Source organism: Selaginella moellendorffii, unplaced genomic scaffold (assembly GCF_000143415.4).
Source record: "Selaginella moellendorffii unplaced genomic scaffold, v1.0 SELMOscaffold_48, whole genome shotgun sequence".
Classification (NCBI taxonomy): domain Eukaryota; kingdom Viridiplantae; phylum Streptophyta; class Lycopodiopsida; order Selaginellales; family Selaginellaceae; genus Selaginella; species Selaginella moellendorffii.
The window spans coordinates 1,187,922-1,204,624 of record NW_003314309.1 but is presented as its reverse complement, the minus strand read 5'-3'; the positions used below and the strand labels follow the sequence as shown (position 1 = coordinate 1,204,624).

The 16,703-nt window shown below is 46.0% G+C and overlaps 5 protein-coding genes across 6 annotated transcripts; 4 read left to right on the top strand and 1 right to left on the bottom strand.

The window, feature by feature from the left end:
• The first annotated feature begins 1,158 nt into the window (after nt 1–1,158).
• Nucleotides 1,159–1,941, top strand: LOC112350345. Its single transcript, XM_024686331.1, has one exon. The coding sequence runs from the start codon at nt 1,159–1,161 to the stop codon at nt 1,939–1,941; it is 783 nt and encodes a 260-aa protein (XP_024542099.1).
• A 4,099-nt stretch (nt 1,942–6,040) lies between these two features.
• On the top strand, nt 6,041–7,912 carry LOC9647750 (PTI1-like tyrosine-protein kinase At3g15890). Its single transcript, XM_024686288.1, has 5 exons — nt 6,041–6,189; nt 6,257–6,429; nt 6,531–6,666; nt 6,761–7,023; nt 7,090–7,912. Exons 2-5 carry the CDS (start codon nt 6,383–6,385, stop codon nt 7,721–7,723), a joined length of 1,080 nt encoding a protein of 359 aa, XP_024542056.1. The 5' UTR covers nt 6,041–6,189; nt 6,257–6,382; the 3' UTR covers nt 7,724–7,912.
• Nucleotides 7,913–8,082: 170 nt separating this feature from the next.
• On the top strand, nt 8,083–10,111 carry LOC9647435 (probable protein phosphatase 2C 59). Its single transcript, XM_002981413.2, has 9 exons — nt 8,083–8,226; nt 8,519–8,620; nt 8,711–8,838; nt 8,909–9,007; nt 9,068–9,226; nt 9,318–9,404; nt 9,490–9,581; nt 9,633–9,707; nt 9,801–10,111. The coding sequence occupies exons 2-9, from the start codon at nt 8,577–8,579 to the stop codon at nt 9,966–9,968; spliced, it is 852 nt and encodes a 283-aa protein (XP_002981459.1). The 5' UTR covers nt 8,083–8,226; nt 8,519–8,576; the 3' UTR covers nt 9,969–10,111.
• Nucleotides 10,112–10,834: 723 nt separating this feature from the next.
• LOC9647434 (U-box domain-containing protein 2) lies at nt 10,835–14,226 on the bottom strand. The gene is made up of 5 exons (XM_002981305.2): nt 13,705–14,226; nt 13,528–13,644; nt 11,687–13,456; nt 11,048–11,614; nt 10,835–10,994 (listed from the first exon to the last, which is right to left on the bottom strand). The coding sequence occupies exons 1-4, from the start codon at nt 13,966–13,968 to the stop codon at nt 11,543–11,545; spliced, it is 2,223 nt and encodes a 740-aa protein (XP_002981351.2). The 5' UTR covers nt 13,969–14,226; the 3' UTR covers nt 10,835–10,994; nt 11,048–11,542.
• A 283-nt stretch (nt 14,227–14,509) lies between these two features.
• On the top strand, nt 14,510–15,876 carry LOC112350374. Of its 2 annotated transcripts, none has more exons than XM_024686460.1 (4): nt 14,510–14,706; nt 14,927–15,532; nt 15,583–15,697; nt 15,755–15,876. In XM_024686460.1, the coding sequence occupies exons 1-4, from the start codon at nt 14,643–14,645 to the stop codon at nt 15,762–15,764; spliced, it is 795 nt and encodes a 264-aa protein (XP_024542228.1). In that variant the 5' UTR covers nt 14,510–14,642; the 3' UTR covers nt 15,765–15,876. The 2 variants fall into 2 exon arrangements, with proteins under 2 accessions (XP_024542228.1, XP_024542229.1); XM_024686461.1 differs by lacking the exon at nt 14,510–14,706 and adding an exon at nt 14,716–14,839.
• The last annotated feature ends 827 nt before the right edge of the window (nt 15,877–16,703 follow it).

The following is a 16,703-nucleotide window of genomic DNA, read 5'->3' as shown; positions in this document are numbered from 1 at the left end:
GGCCCCCAGCCATGTTAACACGGGCCATGTTCATTGACTTGGTCAATGCTCCAAAACACGGCTCCAAACACGGTTGAAACACGGTCAAATACTGTGTGACCACGCCGTGTTCTAAAACAATAGCTCACGTGGTTTACGTGAGCGTTTTGCGCTTTGATGTTTTCTTGTCTTGCGATCAATCAAAAATTCCTACAATCAATCAAAAGGTTTTTCCAGCGATCTATGGCGATTTTCTTGGGCTGGGAATGCCCTCTCTAGGATTCTAGCGCTGGAGTGGGAGGAATGGCGCTCAGCCACACCTGATTTCGCTGCAAAAAATTCTTGATCATTGTCTCCAGGTTTGTAGATTTTCTCTCCCAAATTTTCTCCTTGGATTGCTTCTGCCATAATTCTTAGCTGCTTGGCACTGCATCTTTGTAGATTGCTGTGATTCTTAGTTGCTTGGCATTGCGATTGTGTTATTGACGGCATGATTCTAAAATTTTGAGTTTTTCAAAATTTTTTTAGGCGCAGGGCGTGACCGATTGTGGATTGGAACAGGAGCAGGGTGTGGGATTTTAGAGGCTGAGCAATTGTGGATTGGAGCAGCAGCAGGGTGTGGGATTTTAGAGGTTGGACTAAGTGATTGTGGATTGGAGTAGAAGCAGGTGCAGGATTTTAGAGGTTGAGCTGAGTGATGGCATCTGGGAGCCAGAGTAGGAGGACTTCAACAGGGCGACATCCATCATCCGTTTGGTGGGAAGAGTGATCCTTGGTGATCAAACAAACTGCCGTAGTGGTGCATGCCGACGCTGAGTCTTGCAAGTGGTGTCGTTGAGAGACAAAGTTCAGGTGTGGATCGTGTGAGGGGACATCTCACAGGTGCAGGATGGTCATGAAATCTTAAGTTGTGATGTCATCTCAGCAGAGAAGAGACAACAGCTTAGGGAGATGGCTAAAACCATCGACGACCAGGTTTTGGCTGGAAAACACCAAAGCAAGAAACAAGCAGTTTCTACATGTGTCGAAGGCATCCAAAGCACTGGAGGAGAGAGTTTTGTTGCTTCCTAGAGTTCTACACCAGGTGGCAATTCTGTAGAAGGAATTTCCAGGTTTTTTTTGCAACGACAGTAGGGAATCCGGGATTCTTTTGATCCAAAAAGGAAGGAAGCAGTGGATATGGCTATAGGACAATTTTTTTGGAACGAGCACATACCATTTGTGAAAGCTCATTTTCACCATTTCAAGGAGATGGTGCAGCAGATTGCAAGGCATGGAATTCCCTACGATCTTCCAACAGAGACAGCATTGCGAGAGCAATTGTTGCAAGTGGAGAAAGCCAATCTTAAAGTTCAACTTGCCAAGGTGAAGGCATGTTGGAAGAATTGTGGGGTTACTCTTGTTGCTGATGCATGGAATGACACAAGAAATCGACATATCATGGGGCTTGTTGCATACAGCAGAGGACAGTCGACTTTTCTCGAGGCCATTGATATATCTTCTAGTGGGAAGACGGCTGATAACGTTTTTGCGACATGGGAGCGAGGTATCGAGATTGTTGGAGAGGAGAATGTTGTTCTTATTTTCACGGATGGTGAGGCTTCAAACAAGGCTGCTGCTAGGCTTCTAGAGGCGAGGAAGCCAAGGATTATGTGGGCTCCATGCTTAGCTCATTGTTTGAACAACATTCTCAAGGATTTCACAAAACTACCATGGATGGTTGGGCTGCTAAACAAGGGAAAGACTCTGGTTGGCTTCCTCCGGAACCATTTGCATCTAGTAGCGATTTTGGCATCCTTCTCTTCACGACGAGTGTTGAAGTTCAGCGAAACACGATTCGCCTTCAACTTTCTTATGATGGAGAGATTGGTGGAGCTGAGGCCAAAGCTACAACAAATGTTTGTGAGTGACACTTACAATGCAAGGCTAGAGTCAAGGACAGATTCTGGGATAGCATACTGAGGAATTGTGTTCAACAATACATACTAGAACGAGGTTAACCACATGCTGGGTGTTTCAAGGAGGGTGATGTATTTGCTACGGATGGTTGACGGAGACGTGCCTGTGATTGGGAAGGTCTACGAGGGGATGGATCAGATGAGAAAGAACATCTGTCAACAAGAGGAGAACAATCTTAGGTATGAGGAGCTAAACCAACTGATTTCAAATAGGTGGTGGGCTTATCATAGCACCTTTCACTCCGTGGCATACATGCTTAATCCAGAGTTTCAGGGGCGAGGACAGGAAAAATCCAGGGAAGTTTCCAAAGATTGGAACATGTACTTGGAGATCTAGTTCCCTGACTATCAGCAAAGGTCAACTATAAAAAATCAGCTTTGCCAATACAGGAACTTGGAGGGTAGTTTTGGCACTGGGGACTCTCAGATGGATCGTACAACAAAGGGTTCTGTGCAGTGGTGGGAGGACAATGGCTACTCAGGTCCAGATTTGCAGAGGTTGGCAATTTGAGTGCTTAGTCAGGCAAGTTCTTCCTCATCTGTGGAGCGATTGTTCAGCATTTTTGGGCACATCACTTCAAAGAAGAGGAATTGCTTAGCAGTGAGCTGGATTGCAGACTTGGTATTTGTGGCCAGTAATACCAAGTTAATAGGGAGCCACACTTCCTTTGACAAGTTTGTGGGATTGAGCCAAACAGGAAGTATTCCTCAAATTACTAATGCTGATATTGAAGCTATGGAAGAAGAGGATGAAGACGAAGATGATGATCCTGCTAATGAGGAGCTTCTAGATGAGATGGAGTGATAAGTAGAATATTCTAGAGAATATTCGTGTTTTCACCCGTGTTTATCCGTGTTCATTTCCATGTTTCGTGTTCATGTTCAAAAACTGAATGCCGTGTTCATGTTTGTGTGTTTTGAAGCTATGGGAGGAAGAGAATCTTGACAAGGCTCCTAGGTTGAGAGTGTGCTAGGCGTCTCAGGAGGGACCCTAGGGAATGTGACAAGAATGATGCAATACAGGACATCAGTTGGCGATGTTGCTGGATGAGATTAAGAAGCTGGCATTGGCATTCCCACAAGGCTGTGAATGAGCTTGTCCTCAATGAGTTCTTGCACCATTAACTCCTGGACCATGTTGTCAACCACTTGTCCTCCTCCTGATCAAGGCACACGAACACTCGTGTTGATGTAGGAGACCCTAGTTCCAAAACAATGTAGTGACGAATGCTTGTATGTTCGCTGGCCTCCATCGAAGCCATGTGCCATCGGAACACATAGTTCTCCTTGTGCTAAAAAAGGATGGATCCTGGAAGCTCTGCATAGACTACAGGCAGCTCAACAAACATATTGTGAAAGATAAGTATCCAATTCCTAGGGTGGAGGATCTTTTTGATGAATTAGGCCCACTCTGGCTATTATTAAATAGCACTCGCGGATGAGGACAAATCCAAGATAGCTTTTCATACACATTGGGGACTTTTTCACCTTTTGGCCTCGCCGCTTCGGGAAACTGGAAGACGAAGATAGTCAAGATCAAAGCAGCCAAGACAATGCCAACGATGCGATCCACTGGCGTGCCATCAACAGGTGACTTTCGCCAAAGAGATTTCATCTGCGCAGCCAATGATCCCAAAGCTCATCAGCTGTGGTGGCAGGAGACGAGAAGAAGATATGCAGCGATTGGTCCACCGGAGAGTCCGATACATTGCTTCCTTGATGCGAGGACCTGTTGTAGTTGTATCGTCTTGTAGAAATTTCCAGTCTTGAGAATGACATAAATCCCTTGTGATTGAATCAAGGGATAAAAATCTATTCGGCATAGTACAAGGAGGTCTCGATCTACATCTCAGGCAAGAACAAAAAAAGAACTTCCATATCAACAGCAAAGATTACTCTCTGTGATTTTTGGCTCTTTCTTTTGGGTTTTTTTTCTTTCTACTTTCAGGATGTGTCTGGAAAATTTGCCAGGGTACAGTCCTTGAATTCCATCAAAAACTCTAGGAAGCCTCGCTATGTCATTTTTTTTCTTGGAAGAAAAACTAAGCAAGGATAGATGGTTTCCATAGATTAAATTGCGGGTGTATTTATTCTGATCCATTTTTCTTACAGAATTCATATTTGGGAATTATACAGATTCACTCCCATTTTCAAAAGCAATTGAAGTTTGAAAATGTTAAGAAAGATTTTTAAGAGGTTTAAAACATTTTTTGCTACATGTTGCATGTAGCAACGCTTTGTTTTCTTATTCCTATTTATTAATTTAATTAATCGAATAAAATTTTATAATTATAAACATGTTTATAATGTATAAATATAAGATTAATCTTATTGCATATCAACCATTAGATGGTAGAATAAAAAAGAATATACTAGAAAGTGTTTAAGAAAGTTTATAAATTATAAATAAAAAATTAATCTAAATGAATAACAACCATTAGATGGTAGAATATCCTAGAATATCTAAGCATATTCTAAATATATCCACTACTATCAAGTTTGCTTAAGCAAACCAAAAAGTTAATGACAATAGAGTATTTTATTTAGCAAGTAATTATTTGATATTATAGAAATGTTGTATAGCAAGTGATTGATTCATACATAACCATACTCCCTTAATTATTATCAATATGACATTCTTTGTTTGATTCTTCTAAAATCTTTATTAAGCAGCTGTATGGCTTTATTTTTGTCTCCTAGGAAAAAAAACTGTATCAAAGCCTTAGAACCCTTACATAACAGGGTTAACATTCTGTTTCTCATTCTACTTTTGGGAAATATAAGCTGAACTTAATTTCCATATAAGATGAAAATGCAATTGAAAAAATTACTAGGGTGATTAACATTTAATTATCAATTATAACATTATAATTAATTTATAATTATAGAGTATAACTAGGACATGATCTTATATTTATTTGAGTAGAACATATATTAGACATTTTAGCTTCCATTATTACTGATACAATACAACAATAGACACTTTATATATTATTTCATGAAATTCATGATGCATGAAACACATAACATTATGATTGAAAATATAGTTTATCAAAAATATGTATTGTCCCAATATGAGGTAAATAAATAAATATTTATTTATTTATTTATTACGATATACGATATATTGGGTATATACGATATTACCCATATATATGTACGATACCCATCCTTTAGTATATAGGCTGCCTGGATGTATTCCATTTCCAGTATCCAGTATACTATACTATACTATATACAGTGGAAATGGAATACATCTAGTGGAAACGCTTTTGAACTGCCAATGTAGTGGCTGCTACACCTGGATGTCCAGCAAGAATTCCCTCATGACATTCCTGAAACACTTGCTTGCGGAAGTCCCCTTTGCTGCTCAGTAATATCCAGAAATGTGAGAGAAGTTCGTAGACATCCTGAAGTTGTCCAGTAACGGCTTCAGAGCCTCGTCTTCCTCATATTTACCATATAGGAAGATGATATTGGGCGTAAATAAATACGATATATTGGGTATATACTGGGTATTGGGTAATATCGGTAATATATTGTATACGATAGTACCCGATATTTATCGTATATATTGGGTAAATAAATTTATATATGGTAAATAAGAAAAGAGCATTAAAACGCATAAAGTGTGAAACTTTTCACATATTTGAATTTTTGTATAATTAATTTAAAATTAAGAAGCAAACTAAATCTGGATTAATAATTTCATAGAAATGTCAAGTATAATATAACATCTTTTATATTATGCAAGTGAGAAGTTGTTTAAGTATATTGGATAATACAAATACTAAACCATAACAATATTAAATGGTTTATGAGATTTTTGAAAAGATGTGATTAATAAATTTAATAGTATTAATAAAAGCTAAGAATTGAATAAATTTAATCCGATGGAAACTACCATTCTGCCACGTCATCGCACATTAGGGTTCTTACTTTTATTTTAGGGCTGGGCCCTGGCATTTCACATGGCGATGGCGATGGAGGGGAAAAGAGAACGACGCGGCAGATTGACTGGCTGGTGCTGCATCGGCATCCGCGCTGGGAACGGCAGTCACGGCATCAGCGTCAAGTAAGAAATCTGCCGCTTTTTTCCCTCTTTCTTTCCCCCTTTTTCTCTGTCTTCCACACTGGCTTGGCACCTAATTTCTATCTTTTCTAGTGGCGCCTTTGATGGCGCCCCCGCCAAGTCTAGCCAAGGACGCCGCGAAGCTATGCGCTGGTACTACACTCACAAACAGTCTCTTGGGTTTGGCCCCATTCTCTCCTTTCTTTCGTCTTTCTTGTCTTTCTTTCTTATATGCCTTTGGCTCCAGGAAGATTTACCAGATCTGTCAACTTCCGTGGACAGAGAGATCCCTCCGGCTGGGAATTCGAAGAGGGCGATGAATGGGAATTGGAGAATGAGGAGCCGGAGCTTGTAAAAGCCTGGATCCGGCAGGATGGTCTTTTTCAAGAGCTGCTTTCGAGCTAGAACCTCTGCCGACAGGTACTTCTGTTGTCGAGCTCTCTCGCGTTTTGGATTGGTGTTGGATACGAGGAAGCCAGAGTCCTTCATTTCTTACTTGATTGGATCTCTTTCACTTCCAGGTCGCAGGATGCCGGGTGGAGATTGTTTTCGCTCAAGGAGCTCCAGAACGCGAGCAACAATTTCAATTACGACAACAAACTCGGGGAGGGAAGGTTTGGCAGCGTGTATTGGGGACAACTCTGGGATGGATCTCAAGTAAGCCGCAAAGAAAAGAAGAAAAGTTCACACCTTTACTCTTCCTTCTTCATAGCGGGGGAATTCACTGCGACGAAATTAATGTGTTTGGCAGATTGCGGTGAAAAGACTAAAGCTGTGGAGCTCCAAGCGAGAGATTGACTTTGCTGTGGAGGTCGAGATCCTGGGAAGAGTCCGTCACAAGAATTTACTGAGCTTGCGTGGTTATTGCGCCGAAGGCAAAGAGCGTCTTTTGGTGTACAACTACATGCCGAACTTAAGCTTGTCAGCGCATTTACACGGACACTTGGCCGCGGAGTCAAACCTCGACTGGGAAAGAAGGATGAACATCGCCATTGGCTCTGCCGAAGCTCTAGCGTAAGTTTTTCGATTCCATCTTTTTCCTTTGCTACCAAGAACTAAGTTTCGCACGAATCTATCCAGGTACTTGCACCACCACGCAACGCCTCACATCATCCATGGGGATTTGAAGAGCAGCAATGTGCTCCTCAATGCGGAGTTCGAAGCACAGGTAGCGGACTTTGGATTCGCGGAGCTTGTGCCAGAGACGAGCACTGTAAATGCTGGGGCCATGGGGTATTTTCCACCGGACCACGCGACTCCAGGGGATGGTAAGCTGTCAGAAAAGAGCGACGTTTACAGCTTTGGAGTTTTGCTCCTCGAGCTGGTGAGCGGTAGAAAGCCAGTGGAAAAGCAGGGATTTTCCGCGAGCGCTAAAAGCGTGAACAGCAAAAGCAGCAGCGGTGATAAGACCAACAGCAGCAGCAGTGGTGATAAGATCACAAGCAGCGATAGTATCGACGTCAAGAGCAGTGGCAGTGTCAAGCAAAGTATAGTCGAGTGGGCGACTCCAATGATCTACGAGGGAAGGCTGGATGATATCGCGGATCCAAAGCTCAGCGGGAACTTCAACGAGGTGGAGCTCAAACAGGTCGTTCAAGTGGCTCAGTGGTGCTCGCAAACGAGCCCCGAGAATCGTCCCAGCATGATCAAAGTGGTGGAGCTGCTCAAGAAAGTGCGAGACGAGAAGATCAAAGCTGACGATCACGATGGATAGTGGTGTGGCGCTGCTCAGAAACTTGCGAGACGAGAAGATCAAAGCTGATAGAATGACGAAGAAAAGAATCGATCGAAGAACAGGGAGAAAAAATGCTGGCGAGAAAATTGCTGTAAATTTTATATTCTTTTGGGTGTGAAGTTTCGAGAGAGATGGATGCGATGATTTTTTGGATTGCTGTAATCCTTTCATGGAAGTTTCGTGAGAGGGTCCACCTGGAAATACCGCCACGTGTCGGTGGGGATTAAACTGGAAACCATGGCTGGATATACATTGTATTCGTAGATGTATAGGTAGTGTGTGTTAATTCTTTTTTTCCTTCTCTTCTATCTTCGCTTCCCCCATTCTTTTCCTCCCCTGTTCGCCTGCCTCGAGTGGAGCAAGAGGACGCAAGAGCAATGCGGCGCCGGGCGATTCGCGGGCTTAGATCGAGAGTGTTGTGATCCAATCCATTCTCGCTCGGATTTCCCCGCGGCAAGAGCCCTAGTCAGCTCAATTTCGAGGTATGTGGCCCTAGAAATCGCCATGGCTGGAGATTAGGTCTGTAGCAAGAGGAGCAAGAGCGTTGCTTGCGCGTTTCTAGCGTTTCTTTCTTTTGGTTTGGTGCTTCTTCGCCAAGTTTTTTTTTATCTATTCATTTTTTTTTTCCTCTCTGTTGGTTCTTATTTTGTTCTTCAAAGAGAATTATGGAAGTTATCGTGGAAGTTGCTGAGAGGGATTTTTCGTGAGAATGCGAGCAGCGGGAGTGTAGAGCCTCTGATTCGATGGTCGTGAAAAAAAAACGTATATATGCAGGGAGAGCATTCTTTTGGGATTATGACAGCCTGAGTTGAGAAACTCGTCCTCTCGCATCATGAATGGGCCTTGGAAGGAGAATTTCAGTGGCGGTGGCTTCAGGTACTCTCTTTCTTCTATTATTTCTTTTTGTGTTTTTTTGTTTTTTGTTTTTTTGGTCTAGGAAACTAAACTCCGGTTCTTGTTGTTCAGTGAAGATAGACGTTTCTCGTTTGGGTACTGCGGGCAGTGCGGGAAAAGAGCGTCGATGGAGGATTTCATTGAAGCCAGGATAGCCAAAGTTGATGGTCAGGAAGTCGGGCTCTTTGGAGTGTTTGACGGTACGAGCTATGTGTTTGTGTGCTGTTTCTAGCGTGTGGTAATGTCATAGTTTGCTTGGTGTTGTCCTAGGACACGGAGGGCCTCGAGCTGCCGAGTTTGTAAAGAAGAACCTCTTCCAGAATGTGATCAGCCATCCTCAATTCACAAGCGACATCAAGTTTGCAATCGGTATATGATCGTTTATCTTCTTTCTCTTGAGGTGCCAAGTGTGTCCTTGTTTTCCTGCAGCTGACACCTACAAGCAAACAGACGATGACTATCTAAAAGACGAGAAGGACCAGTTCAGAGACGCTGGAACCACGGCTTCCACTGCACTACTGGTTGGCAATCAGCTCATTGTCGCCAATGTTGGAGACTCGAGAGCAGTAATGAGCAGGGCTGGCGAAGGTAAAGATCATCACTTCATTTTCTCCTCTTTTCTTTTTTTCTTTTCCTTCTTCTTTTCTCTTATCTTTCGGAAATGTGTTTCATTCTTCAGCCGTGCCGCTGTCAATCGATCACAAACCAAGCAGACTAGACGAGAAGGAACGGATTGAGAGTGCGGGAGGATTTGTAACGTGGGCTGGTAAGTGGAGCCTCTTTTTTCTATGTTTTTACACGCAGGTTTGAGTGCTTTGTTCTGACACGCCAGCTTATGTGTGTGCTAACAGGCACCTGGCGTGTGGGAGGCGTCCTGGCAGTTTCACGAGCGTTTGGAGACAGGCTCTTGAAGCAATTCGTTGTTGCCATTCCAGAGATAAAGGTTCGAAGCTGTTTTTAGGAAGTCGTCGATTGTAAGCTCTCTTTATTTTAGGAGGAGGTGATAACGGAAGATGTGGAGTTTTTCGTGATCGCCAGCGACGGCCTATGGGACGTGGTCACGAATCAGGTGGAGTTTTGTTCTTCTTCTTTTTTTTTGTTTCAATCCCTTCAGGCCAAAAGTCTGAAGTATACTCGGTATGTGGTGTTTTTTTGTCTTTAGGAAGCCGTGATGCTTGTCAAGTCGCTGATGGATCCCGAGTCGGCAGCCAAGAGACTAACGCAAGCAGCGATAAAAAAAGGAAGCATGGACAACGTCAGCTGCATCGTCGTCCGCTTTAATCACGACAAGCAGCCGGAAGAAGAAATCCTTCCCCAAAAGCCCGAGTGACAAAGAAGACGGTGCCTGTGTTGTTTTGATGTTTTCTTTTTGTCCCCTTTCTTCTCTCTCGCTCTCTCATCTCCCAGGAACTATTAATCTGAAATGGGACGCCAAAATCTAGCCAAAGAGAATAAGAGTTTGGTCTCTCGTTATTCCATGGAAGCCAAAGTTCGTCCAAGATCACGCCACCGTGGCAGCGGTTAGGCCTTTTACCACGCCAATGGAGAACGCGGAAGAAACTCCAGCAGTGCCGCGGGAGGACGGATCGTTTTCGCGCGAATTCTCGCTCGACCAGCTCAACCAGGTGCTCGCCTTCGCATCTAGCAGCGTCGAAGAGGCTGCAACGCAAGTACTCAATCGCTGCGTCTCACAAAGGATAAAACCAAAAAGAACAAAAAGAAAAAGGAAAGTTACCTCTATTTCTATCAGCGAACTGTCAGTGCTGATCCACTGTGCTTGACACACAGATGTCTCGCCACGATCCTCATGCTGGACGACTACAAGATAAAAGCCAGGAATGCGTTTGTCCTCGATTATTGCCTGGGGATCATAATGTAAGTGCCTACCTTTTCGAGAAAGAAGGATAAAAAGGTTGGAACAGGTTCTCGCAAGAGATTGGGTTCAGCGCAGACCAAACTCTTCAGCTGTATGCTCTGGGCCTGGACATGCTAGACATTGTCAAGAGTAAGAAATGGCAGCGAATTTCTAGAGGATTTACCTTCGACTGAAGTGCAGGGAACGGCTCGTTTGACGAGGCACAGACGGCTTTCCAGGACAAGATGATGTTTCTCAGCTGCCGCGAGTGCGGGAACGAGAACCCGTCCTTTACCACTCAAGTGGACGTCCAAAAGGCAACCGAGTTTTTCACCTCAACGTGAGCACAACCTCAAAGTTAGTATTATGAACTTCATGAACGATGTCTACAGTGCTTTAACGAACAAGAAAACTAAAACTTGAGAAACTTACCACTCAGCCAGGGCTCTCCAGATTTTTCCAGCACTACTTCCTCTACGCCTACTGCTTTAACAAGGAGCACTGCCATGTAACAAAGTCAGAGACTGTGCACATTGAAACAGCTCTGGTCTTACCTTTGTCGGAGTCCTTGATCACCGAGGAATACGAAGCTGCCCTCGTAAGAAACCTTCTATACTACCTAGAAAGAAAGACCCGAAGTACTGTTTCTGTTTCTCTCGCAGGCAGCAAAGGCAGCAGCGAAGGCAGCGGCTGAAGCGGAAGAGAAAGCCAGACAAGACGCGTCAGCCCAGGCAGCAGCGGAGGCAGCGGCGGCGGCAGAAGCTTTGAGACTGGCCGAAGAGCGTAAGAGAAAGCCACAGACACTCGAAGAAGCAGTGGAGTTTGTAGTCCGCGAGAAGATGGAGGTTGCAAAGCAGCAGCTAGCGGAGGAGTATAGCCAGCGAGAGCAAGCACTCGTACAGAAGTTTCAGGAGCTATCCCCAGCAGCGGCACCAAAGGCTGAGCCACCGAAGAAGAAGAAATAGCTAAAACGTTTCGATGAAAATTAAAACCAAGGAAACAAGTGTATGATGCAAAAGTTCTATTGTAGTACCTTTGCGTCATTGGCACTACATATGCCTATTCCTACGGCTCATGCTTGCTTGACGCTGCTCCCTGAAAAGACGAAGGATACCAGCGGCCTACAAAAGAGTCAAAACAGAAAAAGAAGGAAAGTAAGAAGAAAAGAAAAGAGAAGAAGAAAAAAGACGGACCTTTTCTTTTGCTCGAGAAGTTCCAATTTGTGAAAGAATATATAGCGGAGGAAGAGCACCCTCTTGCAAAGTCGTCCTCCTGTACTTGGGATTGTTGGTGCACAATTGCAGGAGCGCGGCCGCAGCGCGTTCTTTGGCGAGCGGCGAGCCAGCTTCCACAACTTCCACCAGCGGAGGAATCCCTCCCTCTTCCCCGATGGCCATTCTCCCCTCGGGAATGCTCGACAGCGTTACCAGCACGTCAACCGCCCTGTCCACCATTCCCATCCTCGGCTCGCAGATGAGATTTATCAGTGGCTTCACTCCTCCTGCCGCTACTATCCTCACCTTGTTCTCCCGGAACAAGGAAAGGTTGTGTAGCGCTAACGCTGCGTCTTTTTTCCCCCGTGGGGTGCCAGTTCTCAGCAAGTCGACCAGTAGAGGTATGGCGCCACGAGCACCGATTTTTTCCTTGTAGTCTTCCACAGAAATACTGCAAAGCGTGGCTGCCGCATTTTCTCTCGCGTCACTGGTCCCAGACTTGAGGACGTCAATCAGCGGGTCAATCGCTCCAGCCTCGGCGATCTCGGCTTTGTTGTGCTCGTTGAGAGACAAGTTCAGCAGTGCGGTTACAGCGTTCTCTTGAGTCTGTGCGTCTCCGGACGAAAGAAGAGCGATGAGGGGAGTGATGCCTCCTGCATGGGCGATCCTGTTTCTGTCCTCGATACTGTTCTTGGTCATCACACGTAACTCAGAAGCGGCACTTCTCTGCGCCTCCAAGTCCGTAGAGGCCAGGTTCTGAACGAGCCGTTCAATGCCAGCGTCAGCTACCTTATCACCTCCTGCGTAGACGCTCTTATAGCTCTTCCTTTCTTTCTGCTTTGACGACTGCATTTGCCTCGTGAAGATGGGAAAGTGATCCGGACTGTTGCGTGACGGTGACAATCCCAGGGCCTCCACTTCACCAGACAGTTCGCTACTGTACGTGCTGGAGGATCTCACTCTCATCACAGGCCCGCTCGGCATCCTTTTCTCATAAACATCATCTTTGTCTTTTCTGCGGCCACTGACAATACCAGTCGAGCTACCGTGGTCCGAGCTACGTTCCTCACAGTCAGTATCCAGACCACTGGGAATGACCGAGGTATCCTCTCGTGCCTCTTCTGCCTCGGAAAACGTTGGTGGCAGCCAGTTTGTAGACTTGACAGCATCCACTTTCGGCAAAGGAACGTCGTTTGTCTGGCACCAGCTCGCTATCAACGCCTTAACGGTATAGTTCGGTATGAGATTGATGTGTGCCAACGGTTTCCCTGTCTTGGGACACCGAGTGTTCCCTTGATCCAACCAGTGCTGAATGTAGGCCCTCTCATAAGTCTGTCCGGAAGCCACGATTACGGGGTCATACATAAGCTCCAGCGACAGAGGGCATCGAAAGTCTGCCGGGATTTGCACCTCCTGTGACTGCGTCTCACCCTTGACATCCCCATCGTCGAAATTGTCTTCGGCCAGCTGCATGAAGAGTGATATCACCTGGTCGATAAACTCTTCCTCCAGCTTGTCTTTGTTCCTCCCGGCCTCACCTCGATCCTTCTCTAACGCGTTGAGCTCTTCAGATATCTGTTCCTTGGTGGTGATTCCCAGGCACCCAGCTAGCTTATCCAGCTTCTCACGACTGGCCTTCCTGCCTTCCCTGTGATCGCACAGCAGCGCCTCGATCTCTTGTCTTATCTGTTCTTCGAGCACGTCCTTGGAGTAACTTGCCTTTCTTAACTCGAGGACACAGTTCTCCGCCTGGAAGTTGCACAAGAAACAACAAAGCAAAAATATAAGTTTGAGATTGTCGAGAGCATGGCTGTGCGTACCATGCACTGGACTTGCTTCGATACTCTCGGCAAAACTAGTCGCGACGCCGAAAGGATGGTCTCGATCTCCGCGCTCAGCTCTTGGAACTGGTCCACGCATTGAGGACTTTTCAAGAACTAGGAGACAAACCAAAGTAAACACTTCAGTGCCATTTTCTTTCCCAAAGAGAAGCTTACCGAGTAGATCTTGCTTCCTTTGCTGCATTGCCCAAGAACTTCCTTGGCCCCCTGGAGCGCCGACTGGAGCGATCCAAACGCCTCGATCGTGGCGTCGGACAGCGGGAACTTGGACTGCCGGAGCTCATCAAAGAGCTGCTTGAGAAGCCGCAGCTGCGCTGCCAGGACCAAGCAATTCCCCTGCTGCGACTTGGCACTCTCGCACATATGAATGATCATACGGATGGAGAGCGCGATGTCCACCAGGAGCGTCCCATTCTCCATGGCGGCCCCAAAATCCTGGCGCCAATGTGGATCCCTACAAGCAGACAATCCAGCCGTCCCCAGCACGATCGATACTGTGGACGATCGTCATCCCCCATGCCGCCAAGGCGCAAGAATGATAAAGTATCGGAATCGCGAGCTCCGTCTTGACAAATCGATCCATGGACTGGCACTCACCGCCGAATCCCGCGCAACGGTAGCACAACGCGTGAAAGCGATGGATCGATCGCCCGGAGCGGCTGACCTTGACCGTGAGAGAGAGAGAGGAGAGAGAGAGAGAAGATCCAAGAACCCTAACGCCGGCCCCTGCGCATTTACTTCTCGACAGGCTAAACAAATGGCTTGCAAGGACAAAAAAGTGGGCGACCACGAGACTAGAACCTGAGACCGCTGACCATTCAAGCCCTAGCTTTTTCCCGCCACGTGGCCACTTGTCACACCACTCGATGGAGAAGGATGGTACCATGAGAAAATCTGTGTCGCCTTGACGAGACCACCGGATAAAAACCGAGGAAAGATTTACAAAGATTTACAACGAAAGATTTACAAGAGATTTTAACAAAGAGGAGCTCTTCTCCATTTTCTAGCCCTATTGCTTCTTCTTTGGAGGAGATGGAGCGGCGGGGTGGCACTAGGGCGGCGCCGCGCAGCTGAATGCCCCGCCAGGGCCAGGAATGGCGGATCAGAGCGCCGGGGACGCGGTAGGATGGTCGGATTACCCTGCGCCTGTGGAAAGTGGTATGAGCGCCAGCGATTCTCCAATGTCCTCTTTTGTTCTATAGATTAGATGCCCCAATTCGATGGTTTCCTCCTACGATTCATCGCCAAAGCCTACATTTCTTTTCCTTCCCGTGCTAGATTCATGATCATGGTTTGTGTTGTCCTTCTAGATCCTAGATATTTTTCTCTCTCTTTCGCATCCGGAGATGATCGGTCTTTGTTTTTTCTGTTTTGGCAGACGACTGGTGGGGATGGGATGCTTCTTCTGCTGCTCTATACCTTCCCGAGATTGACAATGTCATGCAGTGGGACGACTCTGGAGCTCTGGAGGCTCTACAGTTTTCAAGGGAACGTAAGCGTGCGAGGGACTTAAACCTGCCATGCAACGTCCCGTCTCTCAAGCCGGACGTTTTCAACGAGAAGATCGATTGGAACACGAAACCAGGCAAGTTGTCCAAGGAAGCTGCCGAGGCCTGGGCTTTTATCGTCGAGGCGGACAACAGGGCCAACACTCGTCGCAAGGGTGGAAAGTATGGCCGACGAAAGCTCGACAGTACTTTCGCGCAGGCGAACGAGTCAAGAGAAGAGGTAACGTTGCCTCCGACGGGATGGGACCTCCCGCCCAGTCCCGAGAAGCAGCAGCATTCTCAGCCAAATCCATGGCGAAGCAGTGACAGGGATGCTTTCCAAGCCAATCCATGGCGAAGCGGTGACAGAGATGCTTTCCAAGACCGGCAGCGGTGTAGAGGCTGGGAGAATCGCTACAATCAGCCTTCCTCTTCGAGCTGGAGGAACAGCGGTGCCAGGAACTCGAGACACTGGCAAGAAAACTCGTACAAGACAGGTATGGAGCTCAAGGTTTTCGCATCTCAAGCTGACGTTTTGATGGATCAGGAGTATGGAGGCCCAAAACCAGCAACAATTACTCAAACAACTGGCCGCAAGGAAGCTCAAGGCAACAGCCAACCGCAAGAGATGAATGGAACAAGCAGGAATACGAGCACAGATGGTAGGCATTGTGGTGAGTTTTTTTGAGCTCTTCTTCTATCTTTTCCATATTTTATAGGATAGGATGAATTGTTATCTGTACAAAGGTGAGATTCGTGGCAATAGCCAGAGAGCTTGTAGAGAACAAAGTGCTCGTGAGTGGAAGATTTTTGTTATGAAATACAGGTTTTTTTTCCTTAACTTTGCGATGGTGTTGCTCGGGTCCATCTTAAAAGTCTCTCCTGCATCGATGGGGTCTACAAAGAAGGCTGCTCCAGCAAATCAAGTACGAGAAAAATGGCATGCTGCAAAGTCGTTCCTCGTTCTTTGCTCTGCGAGATCGATCATACGGTAGTGATGTTTTATCTCCCAAGCTCATCACGTCGTTGTAAGGTATATTTTCAAATATTGAGCATCCGTGTCAAGATAAACAGCTGTGGAGACGCATTCTTTTCCATCGCGTACGTAAGTGTGATTCCTCCGTCCGAGCTATGCAAACCTTTTGATAGAACTAGATGCTCTCAAACGAAGACCAATTTCTGAAAGAGGTTCTTCTCATCTCGAGCTTAGCCACCCGCAGCGCTCGATTGTGTCAAGAGGATTATCTTGATAGAAGACGTGGTAAACGATACCCGGCCGACTACTGGAGAGGTCGTCTTCCCAAACTGAACAGGAATTCCATCAACCTGGTGACGGAGGTTGGAACTCGGGAGACTTGTTTTCCTTGGTCATTCTCCTCAGGTTTCATGCTAGCTTTAATGCTAGCTTCAAAAAAGAAGAAAAGAGCGCGATCCATAATGCCGACAGACTTTCCACCACGACAGATGGTGGCAAGAGGCTCAAGTTCCAGCTGCTGGTGATGACCTCACAACAATGCAACCATATTCTTGCTTGTGTAACATCTCAGATTCAGCATCCATTCCAGTGTCGCATTGTTCTCTCTCAATCAAGCGAACGCTTCATTCGTAAAAAAGAAAAACGACAAGTTAAATTCGCAAAAAACAAAGTAAAAAAATTAGATATTGAAA